The sequence below is a fragment of the Lissotriton helveticus genome, chromosome 5_1 (assembly GCF_964261635.1).
Source record: "Lissotriton helveticus chromosome 5_1, aLisHel1.1, whole genome shotgun sequence".
Lineage (NCBI taxonomy): Eukaryota > Metazoa > Chordata > Amphibia > Caudata > Salamandridae > Lissotriton > Lissotriton helveticus.
This window is the reverse complement of record NC_136065.1, coordinates 100,492,305-100,513,585: the sequence shown is the minus strand read 5'-3', so window position 1 is coordinate 100,513,585 and position 21,281 is coordinate 100,492,305. Positions and strand designations below refer to the sequence as shown.

General features: G+C 46.9%; 1 protein-coding gene across 1 annotated transcript in view; it reads right to left on the bottom strand.

Moving 5' to 3' along the window:
• LOC144754219 (E3 ubiquitin-protein ligase TRIM39-like) overlaps positions 1-21,281 on the bottom strand; it is a 180,732-nt gene that overhangs the window by 6,130 nt on the left and 153,321 nt on the right. Inside the window, exon 5 of the mRNA XM_078641806.1 lies at positions 15,132-15,181. Coding sequence (XP_078497932.1) covers positions 15,132-15,181 — 50 coding nt within the window. The remainder of the gene's footprint in view (positions 1-15,131; positions 15,182-21,281) is intronic.

The following is a 21,281-nucleotide window of genomic DNA, read 5'->3' as shown; positions in this document are numbered from 1 at the left end:
ATTATTGAGATGTCATCAGCATACTGGCGAATTTAGACCTGCACTTTCCCTAACTTTGGTGTTAGTAGACATGCACCTTCCAGGGCTTTGCCCAGGTCTGCTGTATAAAGATTTAAAAGTAGGGGGGGAAGAGGGGCAGCCTTGTTTCAGACCATTGTTGGTTAGCACCTTTGCTGTTGCGGTAGATCGGCTGGTCTTTATGTGGACCCATGTTCCCTGATGTAGTGCTGTTATTGCTTTTAGTAACTGTCGGGAGATTCTACAGGAGTCTAGGTTTTCCCACAGTTTTCCCTCGATCCACCTGGTCAAATGCTGCGCTGCACTCCACAAAACAGCGAAAGAGAGGTGGTTGCGTCAGCTGTCTAGCTCGATGTGCCCGGTAACCCAGTGCTAAGATGTTATCGGTGGTAGAACCTTCGGGCCTAAATCCTGACTGAAAGAGGGAATGAATATGCTACTTACCAGTATGCATCTGTTCTTGGCATGTAGGGCTGCTAACATTCATATCTATTGCATAGATCGCCGCCTAGTGTTGGGTCCGGATGATTGCACATTGTTGTCCTGGAAGAGTTTTCGAAGTATCACGAGATAGGTGGCTCCTCCCCTGGACTACAGTGCGCATGGGCATGGACTCCATCCCCAGATTGTTTTTAGCCATTGTGGCAAAGATGGAGCGCGATAGTGTAAATGATGTCCATGCTAGTGATGAAATGCAAGAAGTAATCTGCAGCTGCTACAGGCGCCGGGGAGGAGGGTGGGCGATATGAATGTTAGCAGCCCTACATGCCAAGAACAGATGCATACTGGTAAGTAGCATATTCAGTTCGAGGCATGTGGGCTGCTAAATTCATATCTATTGCATAGAATACATAGCAGTCCCCTCATTAACGGCGGCCGCCCGTGCCAGCTGCAGAAGTCTGAAAAAGAGTTTTGAGAACAGCCTGTCCTACAGCTGCCTGCTGTTTGGAGTGCACATCTACACAGTAATGTTTGGTAAATGTATGTGGTGTAGTCCACGTGGCTGCTCTACAAATGTCTTCCAAAGGAATGTTACCTAGGAATGCCATGGAGGCCCCCACTTTGCGTGTGGAGTGCGCCCTGGGGGGGACGGTTAAGGTGCGTTTAGCCTTCTGATAACAAATCTGAATGCATTTAACGATCCACCTGGCTATTCCAGCTTTGGAAATAGGGTTGCCTTTGTGCTGTGCGGAGAAGGCAACGAAAAGTTGCTGTGTCTTTCTAAAGGGTTGTGTTCTGTCAATATAGTACATTAATGCCCTTTTAACGTCTAGCGTGTGGAGCATTCTTTCTGCTACTGTTTCTGGATTTGGAAAGAATGCGGGCAGTTCAATTGTTTGATTGACATGAAACTGTGACACCACCTTTGGAAGGAACTTAGGGTTAGTGCGGAGCACTACCCTGTTTGAATGCACTTGTATAAATGGCTCTTGTATTGTGAGCGCTTGTAGCTCACTAACACGTCTCAGAGACGTGATAGCAACGAGGAAAGCCACTTTCCAAGTCAAGAACTGAACCTCACATGAATGTAGAGGCTCAAAAGGCGGGCCCATCAACCTAGTGAGGACCACGTTGAGATTCCATACTGGAGCGGGTGGGGTCCTGGGAGGAATGACCCGCTTCAGCCCTTCAAGAAATGCTTTAATGGCAGGCACCCTGAAAACAGAGAGATGCTGCCTGTTTTGAAGATAAGCCGCTATGGCGGATAAGTGTATCCGAATGGAAGCGTACGCTAGATTGCATTTGTAAAGATGTAACAAATAGCAGATGATGTTAGGAATGGACGCATCTAGCGGGTTAATGTTATGTTCCGTACAATAAATGACAAACCGCTTCCATTTAGCTGCATAGCAAGCTCTGGTGGTGGGCTTCCGTGCCTCCTTAATGATGTCCATGCATTCCGGAGGAAGGTTAAGGTAGCCAAACTCTAAGACTTCAGGAGCCAGATCGCCAGATTGAGCTGTTGCGGATCTGGGTGCTGAATGTCGCCATGGTTCTGCGTCAAGAGCCTGGGCGTGAGGTGCAGCCTTTGATGCGGTACCACGGAGATTTCGAGAAACGTGGTGTACCATGGTTGGCGTGCCCACGTTGGAGCAACCAGGATGAGCGTCATCGAGTGTTGCTTTAGCTTTCTTGCCACCAGCGGTATTAGAGGTGCTGGGGGAAAAGCGTACGCAAATCTGCCTGACCAGTTCATCCATATCGCATTTCCCTGCGACTGTGGGTGAGGGAACCTGGCGGCAAAGCTGTGGCATTTTGCGTTTTCCCTTGTGGCAAACAGGTCTATCTCTGGATGAACCCACTGCTGGAAGTACGGGTGGAGTACTGATGGATGTATCTCCCACTCGTGCATCTGATGGCTGTACCTGCTGAGCAGATCTGCCATCTGATTGTCCGTGCCCGGGAGGTGTTCCGCCATGAGGAAGATGTTCCTCTGAATGGCCCACTTCCACATGCTCTGAGCCAGGTGAGACAGCTGTGGAGAGTGCGTACCTCCATGCTTCTGGATGTAATACATCGCCGCCATGTTGTCCGTCCGGATTAGCACGACTTTGTTGCACAGATGGATCTTGAAGGATTTGAGTGCCATGAAGATTGCCATCAATTCTAGATAGTTGATGTGCATCCTCTTCTGCTGTGTCGTCCATAGTCCCTGCACAGTGTAGTGGAGCACATGAGCTCCCCACCCCTGTAGAGATGCGTCCGTCGTTAGGATAATCTGTGGCACAGGCTCCTGGTACGGTCGGCCCTTGCAAAGGTTGCGTGGATTCCACCAATGCAGAGAGTTGTATGCCCGACTGGTGACCAACACTAGGTCTTTTAACTGTCCCTGAGCCTGAGTCCACTGATGCGCCAAACATTCTTGGAGCGGACGCATATGCAACCGGGCGTGCGGGACTATGAAGATGCAGGAGGCCATCATGCCTATCAACTGCATGAACACTCTCGCAGGGAGTGAGTGTTGCGGTCTGAACCTCCGGATGAGCGACTGGATGTTGTCGATCCTCACCGGGTTCGGCTGAGCCGTAGCTGTCAGAGTATTGATTGTCGCGCCCAGGTACTGCCGCACATGGGCTGGCTGCAGGTGCGACTTTGGATAGTTTAGCGAAAACCCCAGACTGTGAAGAAGGTGAATGGTGTGGGACATGTCCGCTGCGCACCGCTGAGCCGACTTGGCCTGAACGAGCCAGTCGTCTAGGTAAGGGTAGACATGTATGTTCTGTCTCCTGAGGTGCGCTGCCACGGTTGCCAGGCACTTTGTGAACACTCTGGGGGCAGTGGTCACTCCGAAGGGCAGGACCTTGAACTGGTAATGCCTGTTTTGTATGGTGAACCTGAGGTACTTTCTGTGGGATGGGTGGAGTGGTATGTGAAAGTAAGCATCTTTGAGATCCAAAGTTGCGAGGAAATCTCCCTGATTTAACAATGGAAGAACCTGCTGTAGTGTTAACATGTGGAAGTGTTCTGAGAGTATGTACAGGTTGAGAGGGCGTAGGTCCAGAATGGGTCTGAGTGAGCCGTCCTTTTTTGGGATTAAGAAGTACAGGGAATAAACCCCTGTGCCTTCTTCCTCCACTGGCACGAGCTCTATTGCGCCTTTCTGCAGCATCACCAGAACCTCTTGCTGCAATAAGTGCAAGTGCTCTGCTGACATAGGACGTTGTCTTGGGGGTATGTTGGGCAGAGTGGACGTTAACTCCAAACAATAGCCGAACTGGATAAGTTTCCTTACCCACCTGTCTGTGGTGATGGACTTCCAGACTGGCAGGAACTGATGGAGTCTCCCCCCCGACAGGTGTTGGATGGTCGGGGGGCAGTGACAGGGAGTCACTGTTTGTTGGCAGCAGAGGAACGGGAATTATTGTTGCCTCTGCCTCTGGCGCTGTTTCCTCTGTAACCACCTCTATTCTGTTTTGGGTACGAGGCCTGGGCGCCTCCTCTGTTGAAATGCGACTGCTGTGCCAAGTGTCCTCTGGCAACACCAAGTGCACTTGAGCGACGAAAAGTGTTCCCTCTGTATTGCTGAGACTGAAGTGCCCCCATGGACTTAGCCGTCTCAGTATCTTTCTTGATTTTTTCGAGGGTGGTATCAACCTCAGGGCCAAACAGTCTGTCTGGATTGATGGGCTGGTTGAGGATAGTTGTTTGTATCTCTGGCTTGAACCCTGAGATGCGGAGCCATGCCTGACGCCTCAGCATAACACTAGTGTTGATCGCTCTTGCCGCTGTATCTGCAACGTCTAGCGCACATTTAATCGCAGCGTTAGAAATGAGCTTGCCCTCTTGCATCAGCATTTCAGCTCCTTCTTTAAACTGGTCTGGAAGGTGTTGTAAGAGCTGCTCTAAGGTGTCATAGTGCGCCCTATCATACCTGGCTAATAGGGCTTGTGTATTAGAAATGCGCCATATGTTGGCTGCCTGCGCAGCCACCCTTTTGCCCCCTGCCTCTAGCACTTTAGACTCTGTGTCCGGGGGAGGAGCTTCATCCGTTGTCTGTGAATTCGCCCTTTTGCGGGCATTGGAGACTACCAAAGAGTCTAGAGGCAACTGTCCCCGAATATAAGTAGGGTCACCAGGTGCCGGCCTGTATTTCTTTTCAATACGTGGGTTCACCACTCTGGCTCTGGTGGGTTCCTTGAAAATGTCCGTGGCATGCTTGAGAACCCCTTTAAGCATTGGCAGCGTCTTCACCGTTTTTTCTGATGCAGAGAACGTATCAAACAAAAAGTCAACTTCCACTGGGTCGGCATGCATCTCTACTTTGTGGTTGGAAGCCGCCCTTTCAATTAAGGCATTAAATGCCGCAGAGTCTTCAGTTGGAGAAGTTTTAACACCATACAGATGTGGGTCACTGACCACCTGTTGGTCCCCCTGATCACCAGAGTGTATCCATGAGTCTTGCTGCTCATCAGTGTCAGCATTGTCAGGGAAGTTATACTGTTCATCTTGGTCACCCTCATCTCCATTGGAGCCAGTGGGTGAAGGTGTAGGACTCCTCCCAGGCCTTTGAGGAATGGGTTCAACAAGGTCTGGCGTGTCTGGCGCAGGCCTTTTCTTTTTTAGAGGTATGACATAGGATTCCACAGGCTGTGATGTAATTGTCCTTTTGTAGAGCGTTAATCTACCCGTGTCGGCGTCGATAAATTGCTCCGATTGTTCTTCAGGCAAGGGTGGTCGACCAAAACCTCCAGTTAGCTGAGCCACTGAGTCCTCGGTCACCGTACGAGGTGCAAAAGCCTTCGGCGCCACCTTCGGCGGTAGAGTGTAGAGGATCGGCATTGAAGTCTTCTGCAGTGGTACGCTCGGCTTCGGTACCGAGGGTGTTTGCTGCTCCGACGCCTTGTCTTTTAACCGTTTCAGGGAGTCCGTGACTTGCCTTGTAAACGATGCGGACGGCTTCGTCGATCCGACCGAGGAAGAACCATGCGTCGACGATTTGTTTTTGGGTGGCGGAGGCGCGGATGCACCTTCGACAGCTGTGCTCCGGGCCCCTGTCCCAGCCTTAGTCGTCGACGTCGCTGACTTCTGAACAGCAGATTTGCTTGTCGGCGTCGGGGGTCCAGACTTCGGCTCGGTGCCCCCCGGCGACTTCGTTTCGACTGTCCGTGTGCCTGTCGGCAGTCTTAGCTGAAGGTGTCTCAACAGTCTTTTTCGACTTCGACTCAACCACCTTAGACGACACCGGCTCGACGATCTTCTTCGAGCTGGTCTCCTTGGTCCCTTTCGGTACCTTAGCTTGTTCGACAGCCTTCTTCGGCTTCGAGGCCCCCGAAGACGACGGTGTCGATGCAGTCCCAGACGTCTTCGGTGTTGATGGGTTGTCGGCCATCTTTGTATTTTTCGATTCCGAAGGTTTCGGTTTCGATTTGTGTAATGGAGGCTCCGCTGGCGTGTCCGTAGCCGGGCCAGGAGGCGGGGCCGAGGACTGAGGAGTAGGGTCGTGGGTAAGGCCGCGTGGCGATCCCGTGACCTGAGCCTTAGTTATTGTACGTACGGGGCATAGCTCTTCCTCTGAGCTATCTTCCGCGGCCCCATAAACTTCTTCGTCGTCCCCTACCTCCTCGACGTTTTCGTCTAGGTCCAGGCCCTCGACGGGGCCTCCGTAGTTCGCTTCGACCTCCGCCGATGAAGGCGAGATTTGCAGGTGAAGCTCTTGCTCGGCTGCTTCGGGGTCGTCAAAGATGTCGACAGGCGCTGGTGCCGATCGCTGGGCCTCGAGGCGCGCCACGCGCCGAATCTTGAGCGTCTTCTTCGACCTGAATTTGGAACAGGCCATACAGTTGTCCTCGTTGTGGTCCGGCGACAGGCACTTGTTGCATACAGGATGCACGTCGATGTGTGGGTATTTTGAACCGCACATGGGGCAGTACTTGAACGGGCTTCGTTCCATCGTAGCGTCGTCCGTGTCTTGCTGCGTCGAGAAGGCCTCGATAACCGTCGAGAAGGCCTCGATAACCGAAGAGTCACCCGACTCCACAGATATCCGACTCGAAGAGTTGGAGTACACACGAGACTGAACGCGAACAATACCGACGAAGTAAAGAAGGCCTTTTGACCTTAAGGAAATTGTTTTATCGATTCCGAACAGGAGACGTCGAAATCACATCCGAACCCAATGGCGGAAAAAAATAATCTGGGGATGGAGTCCATGCCCATGCGCACTGTAGTCCAGGGGAGGAGCCACTTATCTCGTGATACTTCGAAAACTCTTCCAGGACAACAATGTGCAATCATCCGGACCCAACACTAGGCGGCGATCTATGCAATAGATATGAATTTAGCAGCCCACATTCCTCGAACAGGATGTTATCATTTGCCCAGGCTGCTAGTTCTTTCAGTAGTATTCTTGCATAAGCTTTCGCTTCTAGGTCTGATAATCCGAATTTGGCGCTCAGCTGACGGATCTGATCACGCAAACCGCTCTGGATAGCGACTTCAGAATAATTCTTGGCGACCTCAACATAAGATGGAATGGAACTAAAAACCTGCTCATCCAATCTCTCACCTCCCTTCTACATGACTATGATTTAACCCAGCACTGCACAGAGGAAACCCACCATAGAGGAGCAATCCTTGATGCAATCATCGCGGATAAAAAGACAATCTCGATCGACCACATCATCCCGGTGGACTGATCGGACCATCATGCCATTCTCTTCCATATCAATCATTCGGTTCTGTCCCTCCCACCTACTCAAAACTCCTCCAAGTGGGTCAGAAACTTTGAGAATCCCTCCTGATAAGCTAGAAGAGGGAATTAGCTCACTCCTCTCGAACTCGACGGAACTCCTCTCCACCACGGAACTCACCTCGCTGTACCACGCCAACCTGGAGCTCGTCCTAGATCAGCTGGCACCGCGGAAACTAAAAAAAACAAGAAGCCTCCCCTCCAGATCCTGGTTCTCCACAGAAATCAATGAAGAAAGAAGACACCTACGATTCATGGAAAGATCCTGGAGGACCAACCCCACCTCCCTCAACCGGGACCAACTCAAGGCAGCTCGTAAAATCTACTACAACCATATCAAGAATAAAAAGTCGTCCTTCTTCTGCTCCGCTCTAGACAATGCTAAAAACTGCCCAAAAGAACTCTTCAACATCATCAGGAACCAAACCTCCATTCCTGTGATAGACAACAGGGTGGCATCCAAATCTCAATGTGACGACTTTGCCATCTTTTTCAACGAAAAAACTGCCAAAATCGATCGCTCACTCTGCGCTATGCCCTCCGCCATTCCCTCCGCAACTACCCTCATCAGGCCAGCAACCTCAGCCATTCGCTGGTCCTCCTTCCGGCTTATCCAGGTTGAAGTGATAAGCAAGCTCATAGCCACCACCAATCCCTCATCCCACTCCCTTGATCAGCTTCCCTCGAGAGTAACAAAAGACCTGAAGCTCACTCTAGCCCCAACTTGGGCCAAGATCATCAACAGCTCTTTGAGCGAGGGCTCCATCCCTGACCGCCTTAAAATAGGTCAAGTCACACCACTCCTAAAAAAAACGGCCTGGACCACAAGGACATGAACAACTTCAGACCAGTTTCGAACCTTCCACTCTTATCGAAAATTCTGGAAAAATGCGTGCTGTCTCAGCTTTCCCAGCACCTAGAAATCACGAATCTTCTCGACCCACACCAATCAGGGTTTAGAAAAGGCTGCAGTACAGAAACCGCAATCCTAAATGTCCTGGACGATCTTCACATGTCGCTCGACTCCAACCAATGTAGCCTTCTCATCCTTTTAGACCTTTCGGCGGCATTTGACACTGTGGATCATGCCCTGTTACTCAATGTCCTCCAGGAGAGAGCAGGTCTGGAAAAGACGGTCCTAAAATGGTTCTCCTCCTTTCTCAACAACCGCACTCAAAGAATCAAAATTAAAAGCTGCGAATCAGACCCCCCTCCCCATCACTAGAGGTGTGCCCCAAGGATCAGTACTCTCACCTCAACTTTTCAACATCTACATACAGCCCCTCACGTCAATTCTAATGAACTCCAACATCCCCTTCCACCTCTACGCGGACGACACACAACTCTACCTGGAAACCACTTCGATCGCAGACATCCACAGACTGAACTGCACACTCATTGAAGTTCAACATTGGCTCTCATCCAACAACCTCAAACTCAATGAAGGAAAAACCGAAGTGCTCCTCATCTCGAACAAAGATAAAAAAAAACAAATACTAGAATGGCTCAAAGCCCTAAACGCCCTGAATGTTCCTCTTGTTCCTACAAACTCCGTAAAATCCCTAGGGATCACCCTTGACCCTAAACTGGACATGAAAGAACACATCTCTAAAACTGCCAAAAGTGCTTTCCTGAACCTGAAACTTCTCTACAAACTGAAACCCTTCCTCCCCTCGAAAGACCTGAAACAGGCCACTCAGGCTCTGGTACTCTCCAGAATTGACTATGGCATCGCTACTCTGACTGAGTCAGCCAAATCACACCTGGGTCCTCTGACCTCTACCCTCCACGCCGCAGCAAGAATGGTCACGGGAACTAGGAAATACGAGCACATCTCCCCGGCTCTTAAAGATCTGAAGTGGCTCCCTATTGCCCAACGAGCCAGTTTCCGCACAGCCTGCCTCACTCACAAAGCCCTGCATACAGGCAAACCAGAATATCTGGCCAACAAGCTCAAAAAGGCCGGTCAGTCTAGGAACCTCAGAAGCTCCAACACGCTCCTACTCATTCCTCTGAAATCCCAGAAACACAAAACATCCAGCAAATCCTTTGCTGGAAATGCTCCCAAGATATGGAACGCCATCCGCCAAATATCAGAAAGACCACCTCCTTCCCGAAATTCAAGATGTTACTCAAAGCCCTCTTCCTTGAGCACTCTGGATAGTATTCTGATCTCCACGTTTGACTTTTAAAGCCCATTTTCTCTGCGGCCCAAGAGCCGGATGACTTGCTTTTGACTCTACCCTGTTTTTGCGCTCCTGTTACTATTGTAAAGTCTTTCTCTTCACCCATGTGCTCCCTACACTGTTCTCCGTCCTCACTGCCTTTCTGATGCCTATTTGTACGTGTTGTGAAGCGCTCTGATACCCTCGGGTCCAGCTAGCGCTATACAAAACTTTAATAAATAAATAAATAAATAAAGCAATGAGGCGATAGTTTCCCAATTTCGGGCAGTCTACTTTTTTATGAATTGGGAATAGGATGGAAACTTTCCATGACAATGGAATTCTTGAGGTGGCGTAGGCGTGCTTGAAGAACGGTGTAAGCTGTCCCAACCAGATCATGTAAGGTTTTGAACACGGACCCCTGTTAGGTCCTGGAGCTCCATCGGTCCTCATTTTTTTGTATTTAATCAGTTACCTCTGCAAAGTTAGGTGTTTTGGAGACCTGGCGTGATACTGAAGAAGATTATTGTGGGTTGGTGTATGTTCTGATGGCTAAAGTATAGCGGTTTTGTGTATTTGACCCACTCATCGGCTGCCACTCCAATCTCTTTTGTTTGACCGGTGTTGCTGTATTGATTGATGTATTTCCAAAGTTGAATATGTCCCCTTTCTTTGAGGAGAGAAGATTTTCAGCCATTCTGCCTGGATCTCCTTGGATTTTGTCTGCCAAACTTTCTTTCTGTGCTCTGCACGGAGAGCTAAGATTGTGTGTTTGCAAGTTTTCCTTCCCTTTTTTCATTGCCTTCATGGCATTTGAAAGGCTACGTTTGATTAGGTATAATTCCCTTGGTTTGATATGTAGGTAAGTGGGTGGCCTGCATCTGGATGATCCAGATCCCCCTCATAGGGCTTGTTTTAGGTCCACTAGGAGTGCTTCCCAATGCCCTGGGAGGGGGACTGAACACATATTTGTTGAGTTAAACTCTTTGGATGTAATTCACTCCGTGAGTGTTGGGCCGAGCTTTGTAGACCCTTTTGTTCTACTCAGTACTTTGTGACTCTCTTCCCCGGTTGGAGCCCCTAGAATTTGCAGTTGTGGGGCGACTTTCCCTTCTAATTGGAGGCCCTCAGCGGTCTGTGGTCAATCTCATCCCTGTTGTCCACTTCAAAATAGTTGAGGAAAGATGCCAAGCAATCTGAAATTAAGATGCAATCAATTGTGCATTTGCCCCGTTTTTTTGAAGGTATTTAATTGCTGAGTTGGTACTGAGGAGTTTAAGACCAGCTGCGTTCCAGGTTATGATTGATAGTTGTGAGTTGAGTTCTGGTGCTGATCCAGTTGCAGTCGGCCTTTGTGATTTTAATGTTGCCGTTGTGAGAGCAGGCCTTCAGAGTTCACGGTCCAAGCATTTGCGTCGGCTCACAGGAAGAAACTGTCCTATGATCAAGTGTGCTTGTTATCCTGTATCCATTGTAGGGTGTTCGCTTTGATGTCAAATTGTTCCCTTGATGGCTGCCGGCTGTCCCCCTTAGAACTGAGTAAACTACAGTCGTTGGCAGGAGTACTTTTAACACGCAAGGATATGTCTCTAGTGCGGTGTCTATGCCGCATTTTGCCATGAGATGTCTCTTCTGGTGTTAGCCCTTCTCAGATATTGCGGTACAGTCCGATCGAGGTGGATTCCCCATGAGTATAGCCAGGTAGGGGCAGGAAGCCCGGGCCAAGGTCGTGCCAGTCTGCTCCCACATGAGACCAGAGGAGGCTGGGCTGGGCCTACCCTCTTGGTTCCCTCTACTTCCACCTTTGGGACCTCACCATGACAAGTCTGGTCATCCTTCAGCTCTGGTGGCAGTGGTAGAGAAGCAGGTAGGGAGGCAGCACTCCTTGTAATTGTTGGTATTATTAGTGGTAAATATCTATCTGAGGCCGGTTAGAGGGCCGAGGTGCTCGGGTGTTCATGGCCATTGTGTTTTGGACATGAGGGTCTGCGAGGCTAACAGCCTGTGCACGCAAGTAGAGCCTGAGACTGCTTATATTTGTGCTAAAACATGCTAAGGCATACTGGTCAGAGTTCGCAATGGGAAAACGCAAGGTGACCATGGATCTTGGGAGAGCCACGCTCGGCACAATAGTGACTATGGACTCTTTTCTCCAGCGGGCCGCAGGAATGCTTGACAAGGCGATTGAGCCGGCGATCCGGCGTTTCACCAGGTCCCCTGTGAATGGGGGGGGTGGGTGGGCTGTGAATAGTCCTTTTCCTCCCTTCAGATCTACTGCAGGGCATGCACTGCATTGGTAGTGCATAGGAAACACTGGCACTGCATTGGTACTACAGGTCATGCACTGACTGTCATTTTATCATCAAACCGAATGTACTGTGACCAGATGGCTTTTTAGAAAAATATACTTTAAAACTCATAATTACACCCCATTTGTTAATTTTTCTTAGTGAATGCACCCACTCCAACCTTGAGACTCTACTTTAAAAGATTACCAGTCATCACTGGCTGCAGGAACCTCTGCAAGCGACCCCTCCCCTAAAGTGTTGGCTACTAACAGCCAATGACAGAAGGCACTGCCAGTGCTCTCCATTGAATGTCAGCCCAGCACTGGGGAGCCACTGATGGTGGAAGTAGGTGACAGCAGTGGAAATCTTTGGGCACGATATATATAGGTAGATACAAAAATAATCTACTGGCGCACGTCAGTAGGGAATTATAGTTAGGATACAGTTTCCATAGGAAAAGTGTTTTTCATATGCCTATACCTTTGGCATTGTTTGGTGAATCCTAACGAAATCTTCAAAACTAACATGTCTTTCACTTCAGCTGCTGTTTTGACAGTTTCCGGGGGATCCGTCAAGTGAAGCTGAGAAATAGGGTGGGTCCCAAAATGTGTTTTCCCCATGTTAATTTCCATAGGAACTGTAGGCACAGCTACAGCCCGAACTGCTGCACGGAATTATAACAAATTTGGCAGAAATGTAGCTATTGGTTAGAAAGCGACCTGTTTGTAACTTGGTGTAAATCCGTTCAGTAGTTGCATTTATTTAAAGATTTTTTCAATTGTACATATAGAGAGGGACGCGTCTCTGACGTGGGTGGAGCTAAGCAATCCCAAGCAGCAGGAGGAGTGCTTCAATTGGCAGGCCGCAAGCTGCGGAAAAATGTTGCCGCCACCATTTCATGAAGTGGAGTCGGTCCAGGGAAATGTTTTAAATGTTTGATAGCACAGAAGGGTTCAGGGTTGGAGTACCTTGACCCCATGGGTGCTTTGTAGGGGAGCCTTAGACCTCCCTTATAAGTTTTAGAAAGTCTAGATTTGTTTTTTCCCCACGTATGTGGAGTTGCGACCCATAACAGTATTCAGCGTGTCCGTCGATGTAACGTTACGATGAAGGCGTAAACCCCGCATGAACAAATAAAAACAAATAATTAGGACCCAAAATAAAAAAAAATAAAAATATATATATATATATATATATATATATATATATATATATATATATACACACACACACACACACACACACACACACACACACACACACACACAGATTCAAAGTCTCAGTCATACATTATTTGTATGCACTCACAGACTCACACAGAGCCAATCCCAGACTTATACACCCACTCACAGACCAACTTAGAGAATCACACATCCACTCAAAGAACCACTGAGACAGTCACTAACCCACACAGTGACCCACTCAGACATTCGTGCACCCATTCAAAGACAAACTCAATCACTCACACACAGACCCAGTAAGACTCATGCATTCATTCATACAGCCACTCAGACTCATGCACCCACTCGCAGTCCCACTCAGAGTTTCACACACTCACTCAAAGACCCACTCAGACTCATGCACTCATTGACACACCTACTCAGAGACCCCTGCATTCACTCATAGACCCATCTACTCAGTCTCATGCACTTACTCACAGACCAACTCAGACACTCACACATCTAGTCACAAAGTCACTCACAGATGCGTGCACCCACGCGTGCACCCATTCACACACACACACCCACTCACTCACAGAGCCAGGGTCACCCACCCATTCAGAGATCCACTCAGAGACTGAAGTATCCACTCCTACATCCACTGAAACATTCAAGCATTCACTCACAGACCCACTCAGAGACTCATGAACCCACTCACAGACCCACTAAGACTCATGTACCCACTTACAAATCTACCCCGAGACCGACACTCCCAGACCCATTCAGACTCATGCACCCACTGACAGACCCACTGAGAAACTCATGCACCCACTCAGAGACCTATTCACCCACTCCCAGACACATTTAAGAAGTGATGAACCACTCACAGACCCATTCATACAGTGTTGCACCAAGGCAGAGACACACTCAGAAACACCCTCAAAGACTCCTGCACTCACCGACAGACCTGTCCAAAGACTCATACACCTATACACTCACCCACTCAGATACAGATGCACCTACTTACATACCCACTCAGACACTTATGTACCCAGTCAGAGACCCACGTAGAGACTCACAAGCCCAGTGACAGACCCTCAGACAGAGTCACCCACACACAGACCCACTGACATGCAGCATGCAGGTGGGTCAACTGATGTAGTGTGTGTGTGTGGATGGCAGGAAATGGCCACGCCCAGATGCATTGATGCTGCACTTACCCGAAAATGATTTGTTGCAGTCCACGGGAATCAATTTAAATAATAGAAATTGATTTAGAGACGGTGAAGGAGTCATGGAAAAAGACAACGATAATGTAGACATAGTCATTGCCCAAGAGTGTGTGGAGGGGGGCAATAAAACTGGAAGCCATCAACAAGGTATAGCAGGAGATGAACAGAGCGGTGTCTGGATTTTGTAAGGTGCAGGGCGAAGCAGTAGTGAGGAATGTGGGCATGGTTTAGGAGTACCCACAGTTATTTATACATGTTAGCGTACATTCACCTTTGCTGGGAAATACACTTTAGTTAAAGCGTGTGACAGAGGTGCAGAGAAGGTGTTGGATGTGCAGGCCAGACAACCAATAGGTTGGGGGTGGGCACAAGTAGCATCTCAGGGTTCTTTCTGATGGCGGGCTAAGGATGAGGCTGCACTGCCTTTAAGCTAGGTTTGCAAAATAGAAATACCATATACATGCATACATATAATCATATTAGTAGGTGTGGCAATAAGACAAATGTGTGCCCAGCTTGCTCCTAAATAAAGTGACTTCATGACAACAATCAGGTATCCAGAGTTACTTTTCTCCCCCCATAGGGAACATCTCAGAATACTGCAGTAATTGTGTAACATGAAATTACCAGTCTCTACAGGATCAATATTTCTAAGAGCAAAATTACTGCAGTAGAATTTCTTAAGATCCAAGGAGAGAAGCAAGAATCAAACAGGAAACTGGTCAGTAGACCTATCAATTGTGGAGATGTTCAATGTTGAGAAAAAACCATCATAAGACTTGCAATCCCAAAACGTGTTTTAAAACTTCTGGAAAAGTTAGAAAGTAGAGCTACAAACCAAGCAATTGGACTGTGATTTGAAAACTAGTGCATATTCTCATTAAAAAAATACATATAATTTATTTTGCTTGTACGATTTTGAGTTGAACTGATTAATAGTTGGTCTCGAGCTGTGTGCATGGTTAGATGTGTTGCTCTATTGGCATGTGTGAGCAGTATATCAAGCATATAACTATAACAAACCATGTCACTTTCATCAAATAGTATCAAATATCCATAATAAACCCAAATGTATTTACCTTTATAAATCTTGACTATCGCTGGGCATTGAGGCTTCACATCATTACACCTGAAACGCACATAAATCATGTTAGTCTAACAAAAAAAACACTGTTTACAAGATAACATAAGGAACCCCACTTACACCCAGTTATTAGAAATATAATGCTGTAATCATAGGCAGTCCTATGGACCAGAGCACAGCGTGTGTTACTATTAAACACAACAATTAAAGCACCAGCGATATATGGGAACCCAGTTACAACCTGCTGGGCAGTGACTGGGTGAGGATAACAGGTGCAAAACCAACTAAAAAGTGCAAGACACCATAAACCAGGGCCACGCTGCTTACAATGATGAAGGGCCATAGATTGGTAGCCAATACAGCCTGTCAATGGGTAAAAAGACCATTCAACAACCCTCGATTTAAACTGGTCCAAGGTCATTATTGCCACATGACCGCCTGACTCCACTTAAAATAAACGAAGAGGATACAGGGAGTTCTCTACAATACCCAAGAAGCCATGAAACAGCTGGATTTATGAGTATGAGGTGGTACTGTCCTTCAGAACAAATATACTAGTCTGAGTTAGAGAGAAGGTTGCCTCAGTGCAAATGAAAGGAAAGATGAAAAGAAAGTGCACTCCATTGGGGAATATACTAGTAGTACTTTAAAATGTCTAATTGTGTGTCTTGTTATTAATCTCTAGTTTCCGGCGCCTGGGAATCTCTAAAGCCTTGCTCCTTGGAGTCCCTGGAGTTTTTCCAAAGTCAAGCCCCTTGGAATCCCTCAAGTCCTACACCTTGGAACCTCTGTGGTACTGGACCTTGGAATTTATGTAGTCCTGCACCTGGGAATCTGAATCTGAAGCTTGGAATCTGTGTTTTCCTGCACTTTTGAGTCTCTGAATGCCTGCTGTAACACAGAATATCTGAAGTTCTGCACCTGGAATCCATGAGGTGGTGCTTACTGAAATATCTGCCTTCCTCGGTTCGGATTTCTCTGCAGAGTAATAATTATTTTTTTCTGGTTCTCTCATTACAAGTTTTGTACTTTGCCTTCGATCCATCTGACTTTCTCAATGCTTTGTCCAATACCTCAATCCAGTAATTCCTTGACTTTCTTTCTTGTTTGCAAGCATTCTCACATTAAGCAACAAACTGCTCCCGGACACTGTCCTATGAAGTAATACTGAGTAGGTGCCCCCTCTGCTGTAACCTAAAACTGCTTCCAGATGACTCTCAAACGACATGCAGCTATCCACTAATGGATCTGTTCTTGGCATGTAGAGCTGCAGATTTGTATACTTTTGCATAGATCTCCATCTGGTGTTGGGCTCGGATGTTTGCAGTTTGTTTTTGTCTTGGAAGGAGTCTTTGTAGTCACGACGTAGGTGGCTCCTTCCTAGGACGATAGCGTGCATGGGCATCGGCTCCACCCTTAGATTGTTTTTGCCATGAAGGGTTACGATGGAGTAGTAAGAAGTAGAAAGATGTCCATGTGAATGTACCTAAATAAGAGAGTACTGGAACAGATAGAAGTATCTGGGGAGGCGGGTGGGCGTATACAAATCTGTAGCTCTACATGCCAAGAACAGATGCATACTGGTAAGTAGCATTTTCCGTTCGAGGCATGTGGACTGCAGATTGTATACTTTTGCATAGACTATACAGCAGTTACCTCCTTACTGGTGGCTACCTGTATCCACTATCTTGTTGTTTTGCCTGCACATCTACACAATAGTGTTTTGTGAAGGTGTGGTGCAGCCCAAGTTGCTGCTTTGGAGATGTCATCTAGGGGAATGTTCCCTAAGAATGCCACCATAGAAGCCCCTAGTTGCATGTGTAATGAGCTCTAGGGGAAATGGTTAGCGTGTGTTTGGCTTTGATATATCATATTTGGATGCATTGAACAATTCACCTTGCAATTCCTGCCTTTGAGATGGGATTGCCTTAATGAGGTGGGGAGAAAGCCACAAAGAGTTGTTTGGTCTTTCTAAAGGATCTTTTTCTTTCAATGTAGTAGAGGATCACTCTTTTAATGTCTAACGTGTGAATTGCTTGTTCTGCCACGGAGTCTGGTTGAGGGAAAAATACTGGGAGTTCAACAGACTGGTTGAGATGGAAGGCAGATAGGACTTTGGGTAAAAATGTAGGGTTAGTCCTACGAACCACTTTGTTATGATGGATTTGTAAAAATGGTTCTTGTATGGTTAATGCCTGGAGTTCACCAATTCTCCTGAGAGATGTGATAGCGACCAAAAAGGCTACCTTCCAAGTGAGGAACTGTAGTTCACGTTTGTGGAGAGGTTCAAAAGGGGGACCCATGAGTCTGGTAAGGACGACGTTTAGGTTCCACACTGGAGAGGACGGGACTCTGGGTGGAATTATTCCTTCCATAAAAGCTTTGATAGCGGGTACTCTAAACAAAGACAAATGTCTGTTTTGTGGATAGGCTGCTATGGCAGCTAGATGTAGCCTAATAGGTGTATATGCTAGGTTACATTGTTGTAGATGCAAAAGATAGCAGATAATGTTCTGAATAGTGGCATCTAGTGGATTGACTGTTTGTGCAATAAATGACAAATCGTTTCCATTTTGCTGCATAGCATGCTCTGGTGGTAGGGTGTCTAGCCTCTTTAATGATGTTGATACAGTCTGGCGGAAGATTTCGGTTGCCAAACTGTTAGATTTGGGGGTCTCTAGTTGGCAGAGGTAGGTACCTTTGACCAAATTGGGACCCTTACTTCTAGTCAGGGTAAGGGGGTACACTCCTAAAATAACTCCTGCTCACCCCCTTGGTAGCTTGGCACGAGCAGACAGGCTTATCTCCGAGGCAGTGTGTAAAGCATTTGTGAACACATACAGTAATTCTATCAATACGGAGCTGTAGAGGGAATACAGAAACCAGGTCGCCCTCCTCTCAATTAATCAATAAACACACCAGACCTGTTCCTTAAGGCTTATCAAATAACAAAATGTGGAGGTAGAATTATTTCCTTATTTATCTACATTGAACAATCCTTATTCTTTATAAGGTAGTGTCACACCACTTTCTTTGCCTTCCGAGGTGCCATTTTGCTTTTTTCACAATTTATTAAAAACACATTTATGTGTGTGCTTTTGGGTATATATACCAGGGTTACCCGTCTTTCAAGAATTGATGGGGTATGACTGTCATTTGACAGAAGACACTTTTATATAAAAAGAAGGCAAAGAAAGTGGTGTGACACTACCTTAAAAAGAATAAGGAGTGTTCAATGTAGATAAATAAGGAAATAATTCTACCTCCACATTTTGATATTTGATAAGCCTTAAGGAACAGGTCCGGTGTGTTTATTTAACACATACAGTAACCCAGTGACAACACTACAGATGGACACCACACAAGTTGTAGTATAAAAATAAGTATTTTTATATAGACTTAACACAAGACCACAAACGACAAAAATCCACAATACTGCATTTTAAAAATGGTAGAATTAGCGTAGTTCTCTCAAGAAGTAAAATGCGACAATTCAGGAGTTCAATGTACCTTTGGATGTGTAACGCTATACAACAAAAGTGTTGCAGGGAATGACCTTCCGTTCCACCTGAGAAATGGCACAGACCTCCTGACGTTTAGGAAGAGTCTTAAGACCTGTCTTTTTAACCTGTAACAGCAGTTCACCGTCTATTTACTTTGGAATAATAACCAGCGCCAGGACACCTCCGGGTAATCGTTGCGCTATATAAGTTCCCATAACATAACCTTGTGTACACCTGGGAGGTGTTCTGCAAGGAGATGGAAAATGCTATTTACCAGTATGCATCTGTTCTTGGCATGTAGAGCTGCAGATCCACACACTATGCACAAATCGCCATCTGGTGTTGGGACCAGATGTTTGCACTTGTTTTTGTCTTGGAAAAGTCTTTGGAAGTCACAAGATAGGTGACTCCTCCTTTGGATGATAGTGCGCATGGGCATGGGCTCCATCTTCATAATGTTTTTCGCCAGCAGGGAAATGATGGAGTTTTGTGAGAAACCGAAAAGATGCCCATGTATGCTGTATCTAAATAAGATAATACTGGAACAGATAACGGTAGCCGGGGAGGTGGGTGGGCGTGTGTGGATCTGCAGCTCTACATGCCAAGAACAGATGCATACTGGTAGATGCATACTGGTAAGTAGCATTTTACGTTCGAGGCATATGAGCTGCAGATCACACACTATGCATAGATTGTATAGCAGTACCCGTCCTTGGCGGCGATCACCAGTATCTGTTGCAGTGGTTTGAAATAGTGTTTTGAGTACAGCTTGGCCTATAGTCGCTTGTTGTCTTGTTTGCACATCTATACAAAAGTGCATTGTGAATGTGTGTGGTGTAGACCATGTAGCTGCTTTGCAGATGTCATCTAAGGGAATGTTCCCTAGAAATGCCATTGAAGCCCCTATCTTGCGGGTAGAGTGGGCCTTAGGAGGAATAGATAATGTACGTTTTGCTTTGTGATAGCAAATTTGTATGCATTTACCAATCCACCTTGCAATTCCAGATTTTGATATGGGGTTGCCTTTATGTGGTGGTGAGGACACGAAAAGTTGTTTGGTTTTGTGAAAAGGTTTTGTTCTTTCAACGTAATAAAGGAGTTCTCTTTTTATGTCTAGAGTATGAAGAGCTCTTTTTGCGACTGTTTGTGGTTGCGAGAAGAACACTGGCAACTCCACAGACTGATTGAGATGAAAGGGAAAAATAACCTTAGGGAGGAATTTTGGATTGGTTTTGAGAACCAATGTTATGATGGAGTTGTAAAAATGGTTCTTGAATAGTGAGTGTTTGTAGCTCACAGACTCTTCTAAGGGAAGTAATGGCCACAGGAAAGTGACTTTCCATGTAAGAAATTGTAATTCACATTTATGCAGAGGTTCGAATGGAGGGCCCATTAGTCTTGTGAGAACAATGTTCAAATTCCACACCGGTGAGGGTGGTACCGTGGGAGGAATTATTCTTTTGAGACCTTCCATAAATGCTTTGATGGTAGGTACTCTGAATAGTGATAAGGGCTACCTATTCTGCAAGTAGGCTGCTATGGCAGCGAGGTGTAATTTAATAGATGTGTATGCTAGATTAGACCTTTGAAGATGTAGTAGATAACATGGGGTGCCGCAGCGTGGAGGTTTTTGAGTGATCTTTTGTTTCGTGAGGAAAGGTCTAAGCTTGCCAAACATTTTTGCTAAAAGCGGGCTCTGGTAGAGTGACGTGGGGCCCATACCGTGATCCTGCATTTGTAGAGAGACGCTGGAACATCGAGGCAGACTCCAAGTCCCAGGAACCTTTCCCTGACAACACCTGGGCGGGGAGCAAGCCACGCCCATACGGTTCCTCCCATATAACTCTTATTATCCTCGCGTCGCGGAAACGCGCGGGAGCGTCCCGGGAGAAGCCTGGGACAAGGGCGGAGGCCGTCCGAGGACGGAGAAGGACGGGACGGGCCACCCCCCTTGGCTGAGCATTAGGTGTGTATTTGTATTGACATCGTGGCTAAAAGCATTAGTATCTCGTATGGTCTGTCCTGTATGGTTGTATCTTCCATCGAAAACATGGGCAAACACACCAATGCACACTCGTTCTAGATCGAGACAGAAAACATAAATTTCGTCACCACTTCCCAGCCTGACAGCAATAGATAGGATGTTGCAGAAAACAATAGGGGTTGTTGTGACAGCAATCGAGAACACAGAGACGTCTCTCACTCCCACCAAATATGTGCCTGGCCACACAACAAATAAATACATCTTTAACTTCAGCATACGACTCCATGCTTATGGACTCGTACGCAGACTTTCCAGGGATAGATAGAGGTTGTGATACCGGGTTACAACAAAACCCCACCATTGAGCATTCACTTCCAGCTACTAGACTGTCATTAACACCAAATTTACAACCACTACAATTAAATGAGGATTCCCCCACTCATAATTAATGATTCGGATAATGTGGAGAGGCCGGATCCCTACCCTAACACTAACACTGATACTGAATCCACAAACAAAGGGGATAATGAAAGTTCCTCACAAAGAACAAGAGGTCGCAAACCTAAATGTAGGCAAGTATGCAGTAGAGATAAATAACCTAAAATTGGAGCTAGGGGGAAAAATAAAGGCAATCGAAAAAGAATGGCTCCTACCTCAT